Genomic DNA, 13645 nt, shown 5'->3' on the forward strand with positions numbered 1-13645 from the left:
AGAGAGGACGAGGCTGATTGATACTCTAAATTGACTGTAGGTGTGACTGTGAGTGTGAATGGTTGTCTGTCTCTATGTGTTGGTCCTGTGATGGACTGGTGACCTGTCCAGGGTGAACCCCGCCTCTCACCCGTAGATGCTGGGATAGGCTCCAGCCCCCCCGCGACCCTGAATGTAGGAATAAGCAGAAGTCAATGGATGGAATGGACAACTTCCTTTCATGTCAGATCCTATGTGACACAATGAACCCTGAGATGCAATTAATGATTGTATGATGGTGAAAGTGATGAGAATAAAACAAACACAAGGACGCATTTAATGTTTAATGGACTTTATTCTCTCGCCCACATTTCTCTCTTTAACGCATCTTCATCAAAAGGTAAATACTGGCGTTTTTGTCCACAACCAACTTAGATTTTGATGAAATGTCATATACAAAATAAGAATTGAGGCTATTTTCCATTTCTGTATATCTACTGTACAGGTGTTTGATTTGTTTCCATTTTATCTCCTCCACCACAGAAGGTGCAGCTCCTCCAGATGTGTCCAAACAGAAGCTTGTTTTACTTCTTTACAATCTGGATGACATCTTCGTGCTCCATGATGTGCGTTAGGCCCACCCTCTGAGGACTGTACTTAGTACTGGTTCCCTGTAAACCAACACAAGACATAGCTCAGAGTGGACGGAGAGGAAGTGAATTGTTATAACAAGATTTGGCCGCTAAGCTAGTGGGAGGATTCTTTGACAGTGCCTAATGGCTCTTCTAACTATTCTCTCTGCAGCAGCAACAGGAAAAGGCTGCATTTAAAGAAACGTGCCAACTTTCAGAAGTATTCTTGTACTCCATTGTCCATCCTCTCCAGATCTGGAAAAGAATAGAGATAACTCTCTCTCCTCTGGGCTGCATTAGAGCTGAGACACAAGCCGACTGCTAGTTAGCTTAGCGCAATGAGTGATAGTAGATGGGAAGTGTTAGCGTACCGCTGTCAGTAGTTATCGAATGCATTTTTCTCTCTAACGGTCTTTGCTTGCATTGATGGATGCAGGGTTGGTCAAAACATTCCAGGTGAAATAATTTGAAACGACAAGACAAAACCACCGGATTTGGTGATCTGAAGTCTCAAAAGTTCAACCAACAAAACAAATCATTTGGTGGCTACAAGAGCGATGGCTTCTATTCAGAATGGCTGACTTTGTCAGAGAGGATGAGGAGGATTACTTTCAGACAAACCAAGATCCAGTACCTGATATATTGGATGGCTTTCAAAAGAGGTTTGTTAACAAATCCCTCCCACTACCATTTCTGTGGGTTTCAGCTCCCGAATGGAGCCCAGAGGTGAGAAGGGTATCTGTCTCCTAGTCTGGCGGTGAGGACTGAGAATAATCCTACTTCCAGAGAAAGTTGGTTGGTTTGTTCAAAAGAACTTGGAAAAACAAAACAAAACACTCAAGTGTTATTTTCATATAATTAATACACAAAAATCTGATGGTAATCTTTGCGAGAAGCAAAAAGAGACGGGTTCCAGTAATCACTCAAAGTTATCAGACGTGATCACTATGACCGCTTGTGATTAGGGATGCGTGTTGACTGTATCAATTAGTACTGCTGGGTTGTATTGAAGTATCGCTAATTCCTATCTTTATTTTACCACGGGTTTAACTGCCGTTTTGTTGTTATTCAGATGAAAGGAGGTGGAAAAATATGTAGCTGAGAAGAACACCGAGCTGATAGAAGACGGCATCGTTGTGAGTGTGAACAGAGACAGCAGGAGAGAGGAAATGTGGCTGCCTCGTCAGCGTTCGGCTCACGTCACCCTCAGCTTTACTGGACTTTTCTCAAAATAGCGCAGAAAAAGAGCAGCAAGTATTGTGCATAAAAATATAAAGTGCAAAAATAAATACAAAAACAAACGACAAACAATACATAAAAGTATGAGCGTATTGTTTATATCCCAAACATTGCTGCCTTGTCGTGCTGTTTTAGTTTCCTTTGAGATCAACTCTGTCAGGTCTCATCCCCTGTCGCCCTGTAAAGCACAGGAACTTCCAGTAAAGCGACAGCAGCAGCTGGCTGCGGCCATCTTGCCTGAAACTCTGTGTTGTTTCTCCTGAAAACAAGTGGCTCTCGGAGCGACTCCTGTACTGCCCTTGATCAGAAAACAGCTTGTTATTGAACGCGCTGCAGATGTTTTACCTGCACTGCTGCCCTGGCAAAACTAAAAAAAAAAAAAAAGAATTAGGAAAAGTCACATAATTCCTCGTTTTTTTAAATATTTAATGAGTATTTGAAAATTCGGACGCATCTCTTCAGAGATATTTTGTCGAGGGAAATTTGAGTAGCCAGTGTCGAACGTATCAAGGCACTGAGATGCCCAGTTCATGGAAAAGTATTAATTTCATCTCTTTATTTAGGCACCAAACTTTGGAGAGCAGTATTGATAAGAGTATCTTTAAGTATTGGTATTGATAAGCAGCATCAGTAGTGATAAAATCCAATCAATACTCATTCCTACTTCAAATGCACAGTATCTTTGACCACAATGAAGCAGCTGTGTATTCTGGTCTAGAGGGAAAGGGACGTGACTCACCCAAACCAGAGCGTATTTGAACTGGCTGGCTAAGGTTCTGTGGATTCGATGGCACTGCAGGGAGACACATTCACCAACACCATTAACTGATGGTTAACCTCAACATCTGCATCTGATGCGTGGTTACAGGCGCGTGTTGTACTAACCACGTGTTCTACACTCGCTCCTCTTCTCATGATGATGGCATCATTAAAGTCTGGACGCTCTGGTGGGGGGGGGGGGGGGGGGGACGCACGTTAAAGTTAGAAGTCACACAGGCTCATGAATGAACGGGTCAAAGGTAACTAAAAAAAGTCTACCTCCTCTTTTCTTAGTAAATATGCAAATGAGAGCCAGATACTCCCACAACCTCTCCAGAAGATAATCCAGGTTCAGCTTCATCCCACAACTGAAACACACAATACGAGAGGAGTGAGATGGCAGCTGTCGATCAAATCAACCGGCATTCAGGCTCATCTCCGCGTCCCACCTGATGACGACACTGTGAGGTCTGCGTGCCAGGCGGTCCACCTCCTCGATGGAGATTTGATCCACCTTATTGTACACCTGTGCACCACAAAAACAACATCAGAGGAAAAGACAAAGGTGGCAACCTTGTAAATCTGATTGGAGGTGAACTTGACTTTGTTAAGGATTGTATTGTTTTCTGAGTTAGAAATCCTCTCAAATAATCCTCTTAACAACTCCATTTACAACTTAATTTAAGACTTCAGAACTCAGGTGGGCGCTGACATACATATAGACAAGGCATGTAAACTCGGTTCCCAACTATGACGTCGATGAACTCGTCCGGCGTACTGTCCTCCCTGAAGAGGACTTCTGCGTTAAAGATTTCTGAGGTGGAAGGATAAGGAAACCAACGCAACTAAAGGACAAAAATGTCCCGTGGTTACTTCAGATTTGCTTTCACAGGTCTGAACGTATCAGGCCTTCCCGGCGGTGAAGGATACTGTATTCATGGAGGATGAGCTGGACCAGTTTCTCTGAGCAGTGAGTGAGAGGGACTGTGGAGTTGTAGGAGAGACCGCCTCCTTTCTTTGGCTACAAAGAAACACAGAAAGACACATTTTGAAGTTTAATGTTCATGATTTAAATATAGAGAACTATGACTGTAAACAACAAGCTTCATCATACATGAATTTTGTGGGTTTGTAATGGCAAGTCAACGTTACTGTTATGATCACTGAGAACGGGCACAGAATCTGGGACTGACATAACTCGGCAGACACAAAGGATCATTTTCAGCAGTGGTATGAGACTGGCGACAACAGTTTGAGGTCCACTTAAGGGACATAATTGGACGACGGTGGACAATAGCTTGCTCTGGCTCAGTGTGAGCGCAGCAGGCTAGTGGGGGAGTGAGATGGGGGGGGGGGCAACTGTGCTTCAGAACAGTACAAGGCTACAGGGCCGAGCGTCAAATAGTCGGTGAGAGGCGATGGTCCAGTTCTTGGGCTGTACGTTCATCAGTGACCCATTCACCATACCGACCACACAACGGCACAAAGAGAAGCTCAACAGAGTGACGAATGGCTGTATGGCTGTGATCATTGGTAACAGTAGAAGCGCCTCTAACTTCTGAGTCAGATGGCTCTAAGGTCCAATCCCGACTCACATTCACAAATGAGATTCTTGTTTGATGGTGGGGTTTTTTCTGTTGTTTCCCCTGGTATCATGTGACTACCATGTGACCCTACCTGGCTCACTTAAAATGGCTTCTCTGTATGTCTCTTTAGACTGAAGAAGAACATTGGGCTAAAATGTCTCTCAGGGATGCGCCAGTGAATTGCAGGTAAAGGGAGTTGCAGTGCTTTTTTGTTTTAAAATCTGGCATCGTCCAGTCCAGCACCTGCCTAAAATGGTTTTGTTGGATGTTTGTGACTGCTGTTTTTTCTTAAGTCCATCATAATTCCACCAAATCACAGTGCAGAAATCCCAGCGTCATCTTTGACAATAAGATCATCTTCGATCAGAAGGTGAAATCAATTATTCAGTCATGCTATCTTCAGTTAAGTAGCGTCCCAAAAACGTGGTTCTTTTTATCTGCAACGAATCTGGTAATCGTCACACCCTCGTTTCATCCTGTTCAGATTATTACCACTCACCCTGCTCCACTCTACGTCAACATAACCTTTCCAGACTTCAACTACACCGACACGCTGCAAGATTACTGACAAAAGCCAACCCAAGAGGCCACATAGCAACTAGTTCAGTATCATTTCATTGGTTACTTGCATGTTTTAGAATTTCTGAGACACATTCTGAGTTGCCCCCGATTACGTTGAAGACCTGCTTATTCCATATGAGCCTGAATGCAGCCTGCAGGTCATACAGCCGGTGTAATACTACATACATAACTTATCACCATTATTCTTGTAATTATCATGACTGCACTGTATTGACATTTTTCTCTCCTGCTACCCCTGACAATACTGTAACAGTTGCTGTTCCTGATCCTTTGTTTCCAGTGTACGGGACAGCCATGTTTTTACATGTGCACTGAAACTGGAGTCGTACCTTAAAATATATATTAGGTTTTATCCGGTTCAGTCTGATGCCCACTGACTCCAACTCTTTTTCTAAAAGTGCTCTAGGGAGAGAGGGAGCGAGAGAGAGAGAGAGAGAGAGAGAGAGACGGAGTCAAAATTTCTTGCAAAAACAGACATGAACATAAACCCTTAACACCTTCACACACCTCTGAACATCTCCTTTAGTGGCGTCCAACATCATAATAACGACATCTGCTGTCCTGGCGACGGCGATGACCTGACGACCTCTACCCTTACCTAGAAGGAGGTAAAAGGTTAACATAATTATCTATTCTTTAAAAAAAAAAAACTCAGATCGTTTGCAGTGTCGGATATCTTGAAAACACAAAACTTATTATTCTGACAGTAAAAATCAGTCAAATTTACAGATGTTGTGGAGTATTAAACGGCACAAATACCATCTAAGGATAAAAATACCTGTGAATATTCAAAATTTGTTCTGTGAAGGGGGGGGGTGTTTACAGGGATTACTTTTTAATTATTTAGTGACTTCATGTGACTTATTCTTAGTTTATGAAAATTTCTAGATATGTGACATAAAAGTGTATGATTGTATCTGTCAAGATTTAGATCATATCAAACCTACCTTGGGCAGCTCCCTCAATGATCCCAGGTAAATCCAGCAGCTGGATGTTAGCCCCTTTGTACTGAGGAGTGAGACATAATAGTGTGAGTGGCACACAGAGTGAAGTTGTTACTCAGTGAATTGGACGTGTGTGTGTACCTCGATGACGCCAGGTATGCAGGTGAGGGTGGTGAACTCATAGGAAGCAGCTTCACTGGCCGTTGATGTCATCAAGCTAAGGAAAGTTGACTGCAGGACACAACAGAGTATTTAGCATTTTAACCTTTTCCTGTTTTCCTCCCTCTTAAGTCTCAGCTTCATGCAAGAAAATCACTAGTTTAACAGGAAAAAATGTTACATTTGAAGATGTGTGATGTGAATTTAGCAAGAAAACAGAAAAAAGAACTCAAGACTTTCTGACTCAACGAATAGTAGTCAGCCTCGATAAGAAACACTTTAAATATAAATCTCTTATGAAGGCTTAGTGAGACCATCTTTGGAGCAACAAGCCAACCATATAACCCACTATGTTGACATACCTTACCCACAGAGGGGAAACCAATAAGAGCAACACGGGCATCTCCAGATTTCATAACATCGAAGCCCTCGCCTTTGGTCCCTGCTGACTTGGAGGGTTCCAGCAGTTGAGCTCGGTATTTAGCTAGCTTGGCCTTCAGCAAACCCAGATGGTACTCAGTGGCTGAAAGAATGAATGAATGAAGAGACTGTAAATGCTGTTTACTTTACCAGTTTCATGTTTATAAAGAGGGGGTTCAACCAAGTAACTTTCATATCTCTGACTTAGTTGTAATAAACAGGCCAAGTGACAGATCCAGAAACATTTACGTTGTTTTTGCCATATGAAACCACATAACTAATTAACTAACTCAATCAACACTAACATGTTACAACATTTAACTTATATGCCATCGATTAAATATATATGTTAGTCCTCGGGTGTCTCCTTCCGTTTCAGTGACATTGAAGAGTAACATGAGTAACACACTTGGAAGAGACACACAGCTGGCAGCCAAGTTCCTCCATGATGGTCGTGGCTAGCAGTTAGCTCAGCGCCTGCTCCCACTTACCTTTGTTTTTCTGTGTCCGAGAAATTTCTTTCTCAATTTCTGCGATTTTTTCCAAGATGCCCATTGTGTCAGTTTGGCTGGACTACGGTTACTCTGTCAACAGGAGAAAACAGAAACGTGTTACTACATAGTTAAAAGCTTTGTTAGCTACCTGGCTAATTAGCGAAGCAATGGGACTAAACGGCAACAAAACCGCTAATTAGCGCGTAAAGATTTGAATTAGTACACGATGTATGATGTCAACACTTTAAAATGTTTCAAAATACTACAAGTTTACATTTTAACAGAGGCTCCTCTCGGCGGCATGCACAGATAGCTGACATCACCAACCGGAACACGTTCCGTGCTCGTGGAATGGCCGGTAAAAACCAAGAAAACCTTGGTTCCGTGTACCTTATTACTGTCGCTGGAATCGACCGGGAAGTGTACTGCCCTACCGAAACGCCGTCCGCGCGGTGCCTGGTAGAATTAAATGGCGAGAAATTGCCTTTTCACAGCAAGATGAATTCAAACAGTCTGACTTTACTGATGCGTGTCGCTTTTACAGGTCAGAGTGTTATTAGGTAATATCGTGAGAGAGCAAATATGGCTGCGCCCACAAGACCGAGAGGACCACCAGAGTCCAATCCGCCCGGATTTGAAGGCTTTCCGTTACCGGTGTCAGTCCGACCATCGGAGGACAGCACCGTTAAAGAGCAGGAGCGAAGCACCGATGCAAAACAAAAGCCCTGCCGGGCTTGTAGTGACTTTAAATCGTGGATGAAGGTCCAGAAGAGACCGGCTACGGCAGCTGTGCAGGTGACGTGAGGTCATTGCAGGTGGACCCGGGTATCGGGGACATCTGTGGAGAGCTGGCTCTCACCATGACTCATCGTTCATTAATTAATTGTTTTTTTTTAATGACCAACAGTGATACTCTACATAGGGCTTTATTTAAAAGTTTTTCTCTAACATTTGAGGTCCTTTTTTGTTGTTTTGTTTACATAGAATTACGTAACTGACTTCCAAAAGGCAAATGTTCGTTACAGGCTGTTCGTTGCGCAGGAAGGGAAGTGTTCATGATCCCCTGATATGAACCCACACGCTTATGTCTCAAGGATGTTGTGATTGCCACATTTCGGTTTTGTAAAGTGGCTTTTAAGACGATAGTAGAAGTATCAAATGTCCTTGTCAAGTGGTATCAGAGCTATTCCAGGTAAAGTTAATGTCATCTTTATTTCTTTGTTATTCATACACCAAGTTAATGGCTCAATTAAGTACAATTAAAAATGAAGGGAAAGCTGTCCGTTTCCAGACTGACTCACGCTACCTCCTGTCTAAATATCTCAGAGTCGATGGTTCGACTGAGTTCCTGTATAGCCGGCCGCAAAAATATGAGCCTTTAGTGTAGCATTAGGTTACCCAGATCCAAGTTGAAACCTTGAGCCCAGGATGTTAAGGTGAGGTTAAGGTCTTCCAGATGAAATGCAGTTGACTTCCTTGTGTTTCACACTTCTTTTAACCCTTCAGGAACCCCAAACTGCAGCGTCCCAGCCAGAGCAGGATCCTCAGTGTCCACTTGACAGGGAAGAGTTGGGACGCAGCACCTGGTCCTTCCTGCACACGATGGCAGCGTATTACCCAGATCAACCGTCAGCCAGCCAGCAGCAGGAGATGGGACAGTTCATTAACCTGTTCTCCAAGTTCTTCCCCTGTGATGAATGTGCAGAAGACCTCAGGGGCAGGTCAGACCACCCGCCTCCTCCAGATGGAATAGAAAGTCTTTTCATCACTCTGCCAGGGTTCAATTAGTACAAGAGTCTTTATCTTCAAGGAACTTAAGCATGTTTTGTTAGTGTTTTTTGTTTTATTGCGCCAGCTCCGCTTCAATTATTATATTATATAATTAACATCATGAGCAACAACACCTCAGACAGCTCTTCGTAAAGAAACACACATTTGTTGCTTTGGAAAATGGGTGTCGGCAACAGAACTGTGGCTGATGATGGCCTGAAATTGCCACACAGCAGCCAAAGGAAACAACACGAAGAAAACATTCTCAACACACGGTTGGAGGTGTAGCAATACATCAACCTCTATTAACAGATCCATGAAATGACCAACAATCCATCATGATCCATGCAAAACCCTGTACCAACATCCCCCATTTTAGACCTTTATTTTGAAACTTCTGCTTGAGCTTTTTTTCTGCCGTCAGCGATATCTTATCCTGTTATATCCTGTCTTGATTTCATTTTATTTGACACTTTCATGTTTTTCAGAGCCCAAGAGCAAATTTTATCACCAGATTTTAGTTCCTTATGTCAGCTGATGAGATTCATGTTACTGATAGTTTTAATGGGCGTCATCACGTCATCTCATTACTGATCGCAGGCCCCTGGGCTGCAACAATTACTCATCAATTATTTTCATGATATATTGATCTTGTCATCTTTTTTCAAGCAAAAATGTCAAATACTTGCTGACTCTAGACTCTAAACTATAAGAGTTGTGCTGAAACTTTTTTTGGGGGGTGTTTAGAACGGAAAAATCTTTGGGTTTTCTTCTGTTGGATGGACAGAAGGAGTTATGATGAGTGATGAGCATTTTTTGAGATTTTCTTGACATTTTGTAGACAAAACCATTAACTGTGAAAATAACCTGGGGACCATCGATGATGACAATAATTGTTAGTGGAAACCTTAATGGAAGCGCAACCATACTACGGCGGACTTTGCTACGTCAGCAAACGCTGTATTGTTCAAAGAAGGAGTATCACACTGTGTCATGACAAAACGCTAAACTTTAAATTAAAAACCTTTAAAAAAAAAAAAAAAAAACACAACGCAAACTCAATCAACGCTCTCCTGTGAATTGATCTGTAGTGTGAAGCCTGTTTCCAAAATGTAAAAATGTGAAATCGATCAAGATGTTGACTGAAAGCAGTCGTTTACCCACAAAGAGCCGGCCTCCTGTATTTAGCTTGAAGCTAACGGTGTTGACATCAATGAACTGTCCAAAAGTGTCTGTTTACGAACTCTCAAGCAGATGTGCAGTGTAATCCACATTTCATCTTTCCAGTCGTAAGCTCAGTAATACACAAACACTTTGATTTGAACTACAACACCTGGGATGCAGCGCTAAAAAAACGGAGTGCAAGCAAATTGTTTCAAAAGAATGCGCCGTATCTGAAATCTTAACATACGTGGATTATACTAGGCCGTGTGCTTGAAAGTCAGCCAGGAGTTACTGGTTTATCTCCTCGAAAGCCTACTTTATCTTCTGATTTGTAATTTTGTTTTTTTCCCACACCTCACAGGTTGAAAACTAACCAGCCAGACACCAGCAGTCGTCACGCCCTGTCTCAGTGGCTCTGTCGACTCCATAATAACATCAATGTGCGTCTGGGGAAGCCTGAGTTCGACTGCTCTCGTGTGGACGAGAGGTGGAAAGACGGATGGAAAGATGGTTCCTGTGACTGAGGCATCGTGTGTGTGTGTGTGTGTGTGTGTGTGTGTGTGTGTGTGTGTGTGTGTGTGTGTGTGAGAGAGAGAGGGAGAATGAGGAAAACATTTTGCAGAACTTTGAGCGAAAACGCCACCAGGTCAAAGCTCAGGTGTGAAACGTCACATACGGATGAATGATGATGTTAAGGGGGATTTTTCTCTTGGTTGGTTTTCTTGTTCTTGAATATCAGTGAGCTGCTAATAAACTAAGAGTGGATGAAAACACACATGTATTCCTCTCTAGTTCTAGAGTTTACAGCTACATTTGTGCTAAGATGGCGAACTTCTGCAGAACTGGCAGTTCTTTCTGAATGTGCCAGGGCTGGGACACGTTATCATCACTTTACATCACAATTTGTTGTTTTACTTCATTGACAGCTATCCCAGTACTTGAATTGTGCAGATACTACAAATTCTACACAGAATGTATTTTCCTTTTTTAAACATTCATTGACGTGTGACTCATCTTTTCATGTCTGATTTGTCCGTTACAGCAGAAAATTATTTCATGAGTTGAGCAATTAAGGTATATTGGTCTTTACTGTTGTACCTGTTTAGTCTTAAATAGTAAGCGATATCTGCCTTTTAATAGGTTAATTTTTTTTTTTATTAGTTCAATGTGTTTTTTGTGGTGTATTCGGTTTTATTGTTAAAATTTAGACCTGAAATTTTAAAAAGAAGGCATAGTTGTGTTTTTCTTAAAGGTTTTGGGTCCCTTCAGAGGTGCCACAGGTCCTCAAACTCCCGGCAGAGGGAACTAACAAATCAGCTGAAATCAATCGGGGGTAATAAAAACAGTTGTCAACTCCTTGCTGTGGCAAGTCGGTTCCACTCGAGCTGAGGCTCTCCGGGGTGAGTCATGTGACCTGATCTGTCACAGTGATTACGTTGTTTAAGGACACAAAAGCAGCCGAGACCTTTGCGGGTACATTTGTTTGACTTTTATTTCGATCCTACAAAAAGGTTGCTGTAGTTCTGTTCCTCATGACACACGTAACTGGTATTCATCCCCCACCCTGCTGCTTTAATGTGTCTAACCTCTCCACTGACCTCTGGTGGTACACTCCATGTACGCGCTATATGTCAAAATATTCTCACTGCCGCTTTCATAAAGATTCACTTTACCACTGGGTTTTTATTGCATGAGAAATGATTCATATAAAATTTGGTGTGTGTGTGTGTGTGTGTGTGTGTGTGTGTGTGTGTGTGTGTGTGTGTGTGTGTGTGGACTTAAAGAGCAGATTGTGAGGAATTTACTAAACTTGATTTTTTATTTATTTATTTTTTTTAAATCAGTTTTCAAGATCGAATTTGTTCTTTCTTGTGATGGAGCTCATCCACGGTCACAGCTTTGTCTCAGAGGCTTTACATTTGGACATGCTCCACCCGGGGCCGGCAAAACTTGGTCCACCAGATGTAAAAAATGTTTACTTACTTAAAAATAACAAACGCAGTGATTAAAAGGAGCTCGTCATGAACTTCAGGAAAAGCAGGGACCCATCACACGCCAGTCTGATGATCAATGGAGAAGTGGTGGAACAGGTGGAGAGTTTACCTTGGTGTTCATCTCTCCAAGGACCTGACGTGGGGAGTGAGCACCAGGGAGCTGGTGAAGAAGGCCCAGCAGAGACTCTTCTTTCTGCTTCTTTCTTTCCCTCAGGAAATCCGGCCCACCACAGAAACTCCTCCCAATCTTCTACCAGTGCACCATAGAGTGTCCTGAGCTATGGATGCACTGTGTGGTTCTCCAGCTGCACCTCAGAGGAGAGGAAGGACCTGCAGCAGATCATCGAGACTGCCCAAAAAAATCATTGGCACCCCTCTCACACCCCTGCATCAGATCTACTCCGCCCAGCTGGAAAACAGCTGGAAAAATCAGGTCTGACTGGACACACCCTGGACAAGGTCTTTTTGAACCCCTTCCCTCTGGCAGGCTCAGGGTCATGAGGGCACGGACAGAAAGACTGAGAACCGGCTTCTTCTCCAGGGCTGTGGAAGCTCTGACGCCAGCCTGAACTGGACAGTTGCTGCACCTCTCATCCTGCACTTTACTGTTGATGGACATTCAATTCACAAGCCTACATCACCACGGGACTCACTGCACTGTCCTCTATCCTTTATTCTTATTCTTTTTCTATCCTGTTATTTATTTTCTGTTCTAAATTATCTATTTGTGACGGACTGTGTCCAACCACATTTCATTGTACAGAAATGTTCAACGACAATAAAGAAAACCTTCAACCTTGACTGGGATGCAGGAGGAGGCAGCTAAGTGTATTTAGCTTGAAGTGAATGCTGGCTCATAACCACCAACTACTGGACGAACAGCAAAACTGTCCGTCACTGAGTTTGAGCTAAAAGCAAACCGACTATAACCCTCCTGGTGCGGCACCAGTGAGTTGGTTCAACTGAATGTGGTTCCGCTCAGCGCTTCCGTTACAGAGCTTGGAACCAGAAGTGTTGTACTTTGCTTCTGCTGCAAACCAAAGTGTTTGTTGATCTCTGAGCACACCTGAATAAAGAAGTTGAGGATTCCAGCGTTTGATGCTCTTGCCCGCTGTCGCAGTTGTTATCCATCAGCCACCGTTAGCGTCAAGCTAAATGCACGTGTCTGGCTCTTCCTGCAGTCTCAAAGAAGACATGCAGGAGGGAAAAAAAAAATCTTCGTGAACTCAAGACATCTTTTTGTGAGTGTTTGAAGGGCAAGATACAATTTTGGGTGCACAAAGCTCTTTGTATTCAACACATTTATCTTCTATTGGTTCTGACCGGCAGCACGGTGGTGCAGTGGTCAGCGCCGTCGCCTCACAGCATGAAGGTTCCGGGTTCGAGTCCCAGCTCGGATCTTCCTGTGTAGAGTCTCCCTGTTCCTGTGTGGGTTCTCTCTGGTACTCCAGCTTCCTCCCACAGTCCAAAGACATCAAGAGGGGACGAGGCTGATTGATACTCTAAATTGACTGTAGGTGTGACTGTGAGTGTGAATGGTTGTCTGTCTCTATGTGTTGGTCCTGTGATGGACTGGTGACCTGTCCAGGGTGAACCCCACCTCTCGCCCCTTGACGCTGTGATAGGCTTTACCCCCCTGTGACCCTTAACAGGAATAAGCGGAAGATGATGGATGGATGGATGGTTCTGACTGTTTCAAAGTTTTACCTGCCCCTGAAAAATTGACCGTGTTATGTAATGGAAGCATGTAAGAAAGCATTAGATTGAGACTGAAATGTAGGTTTGTTATTCAACTGAGTGTTTCACGGTTGTTTAATTGAGGGGTCTTAGTAACCCTGTTCAAAAATAAAATGTCATAGTGGCCCAAATTTATCAAGGCATGCCAGAATACTGGTACCTTCAGATGAAATTAAAATCAATAAT

At 43.1% G+C, this 13645-nt stretch overlaps 2 protein-coding genes across 4 annotated transcripts; one reads left to right on the forward strand and one right to left on the reverse strand.

Annotated features, from left to right (window-relative positions):
* Positions 1-323: 323 nt before the first annotated feature.
* On the reverse strand, positions 324-7362 carry drg2 (developmentally regulated GTP binding protein 2). 2 transcript variants are annotated; one of them, XM_086184942.1, is made up of 14 exons: positions 7185-7362; positions 6792-6884; positions 6243-6403; positions 5863-5952; positions 5725-5785; positions 5285-5375; positions 5107-5179; positions 3540-3630; positions 3326-3423; positions 3059-3135; positions 2889-2977; positions 2736-2794; positions 2590-2643; positions 324-650 (listed from the first exon to the last, which is right to left on the reverse strand). In XM_086184942.1, the coding sequence occupies exons 2-14, from the start codon at positions 6853-6855 to the stop codon at positions 564-566; spliced, it is 1095 nt and encodes a 364-aa protein (XP_086041068.1). In that variant the 5' UTR covers positions 6856-6884; positions 7185-7362; the 3' UTR covers positions 324-563. The 2 variants fall into 2 exon arrangements, with proteins under 2 accessions (XP_086041068.1, XP_086041067.1); XM_086184941.1 differs by having other exon boundaries at positions 7069-7361.
* gfer (growth factor, augmenter of liver regeneration (ERV1 homolog, S. cerevisiae)) lies at positions 7000-12826 on the forward strand. 2 transcript variants are annotated; one of them, XM_086184944.1, is made up of 4 exons: positions 7000-7152; positions 7339-7589; positions 8301-8515; positions 10090-12826. In XM_086184944.1, the coding sequence occupies exons 2-4, from the start codon at positions 7377-7379 to the stop codon at positions 10250-10252; spliced, it is 591 nt and encodes a 196-aa protein (XP_086041070.1). In that variant the 5' UTR covers positions 7000-7152; positions 7339-7376; the 3' UTR covers positions 10253-12826. The 2 variants fall into 2 exon arrangements, with proteins under 2 accessions (XP_086041070.1, XP_086041069.1); XM_086184943.1 differs by lacking the exon at positions 7000-7152 and adding an exon at positions 7157-7253.
* The last annotated feature ends 819 nt before the right edge of the window (positions 12827-13645 follow it).

The sequence above is a fragment of the Aulostomus chinensis genome, chromosome 18, assembly GCF_037954235.1.
Source record: "Aulostomus chinensis isolate RoL2024-O1b breed Wild chromosome 18, RoL_Achi_v1.0, whole genome shotgun sequence".
Taxonomy (NCBI): Eukaryota; Metazoa; Chordata; class Actinopteri; order Syngnathiformes; family Aulostomidae; genus Aulostomus; species Aulostomus chinensis.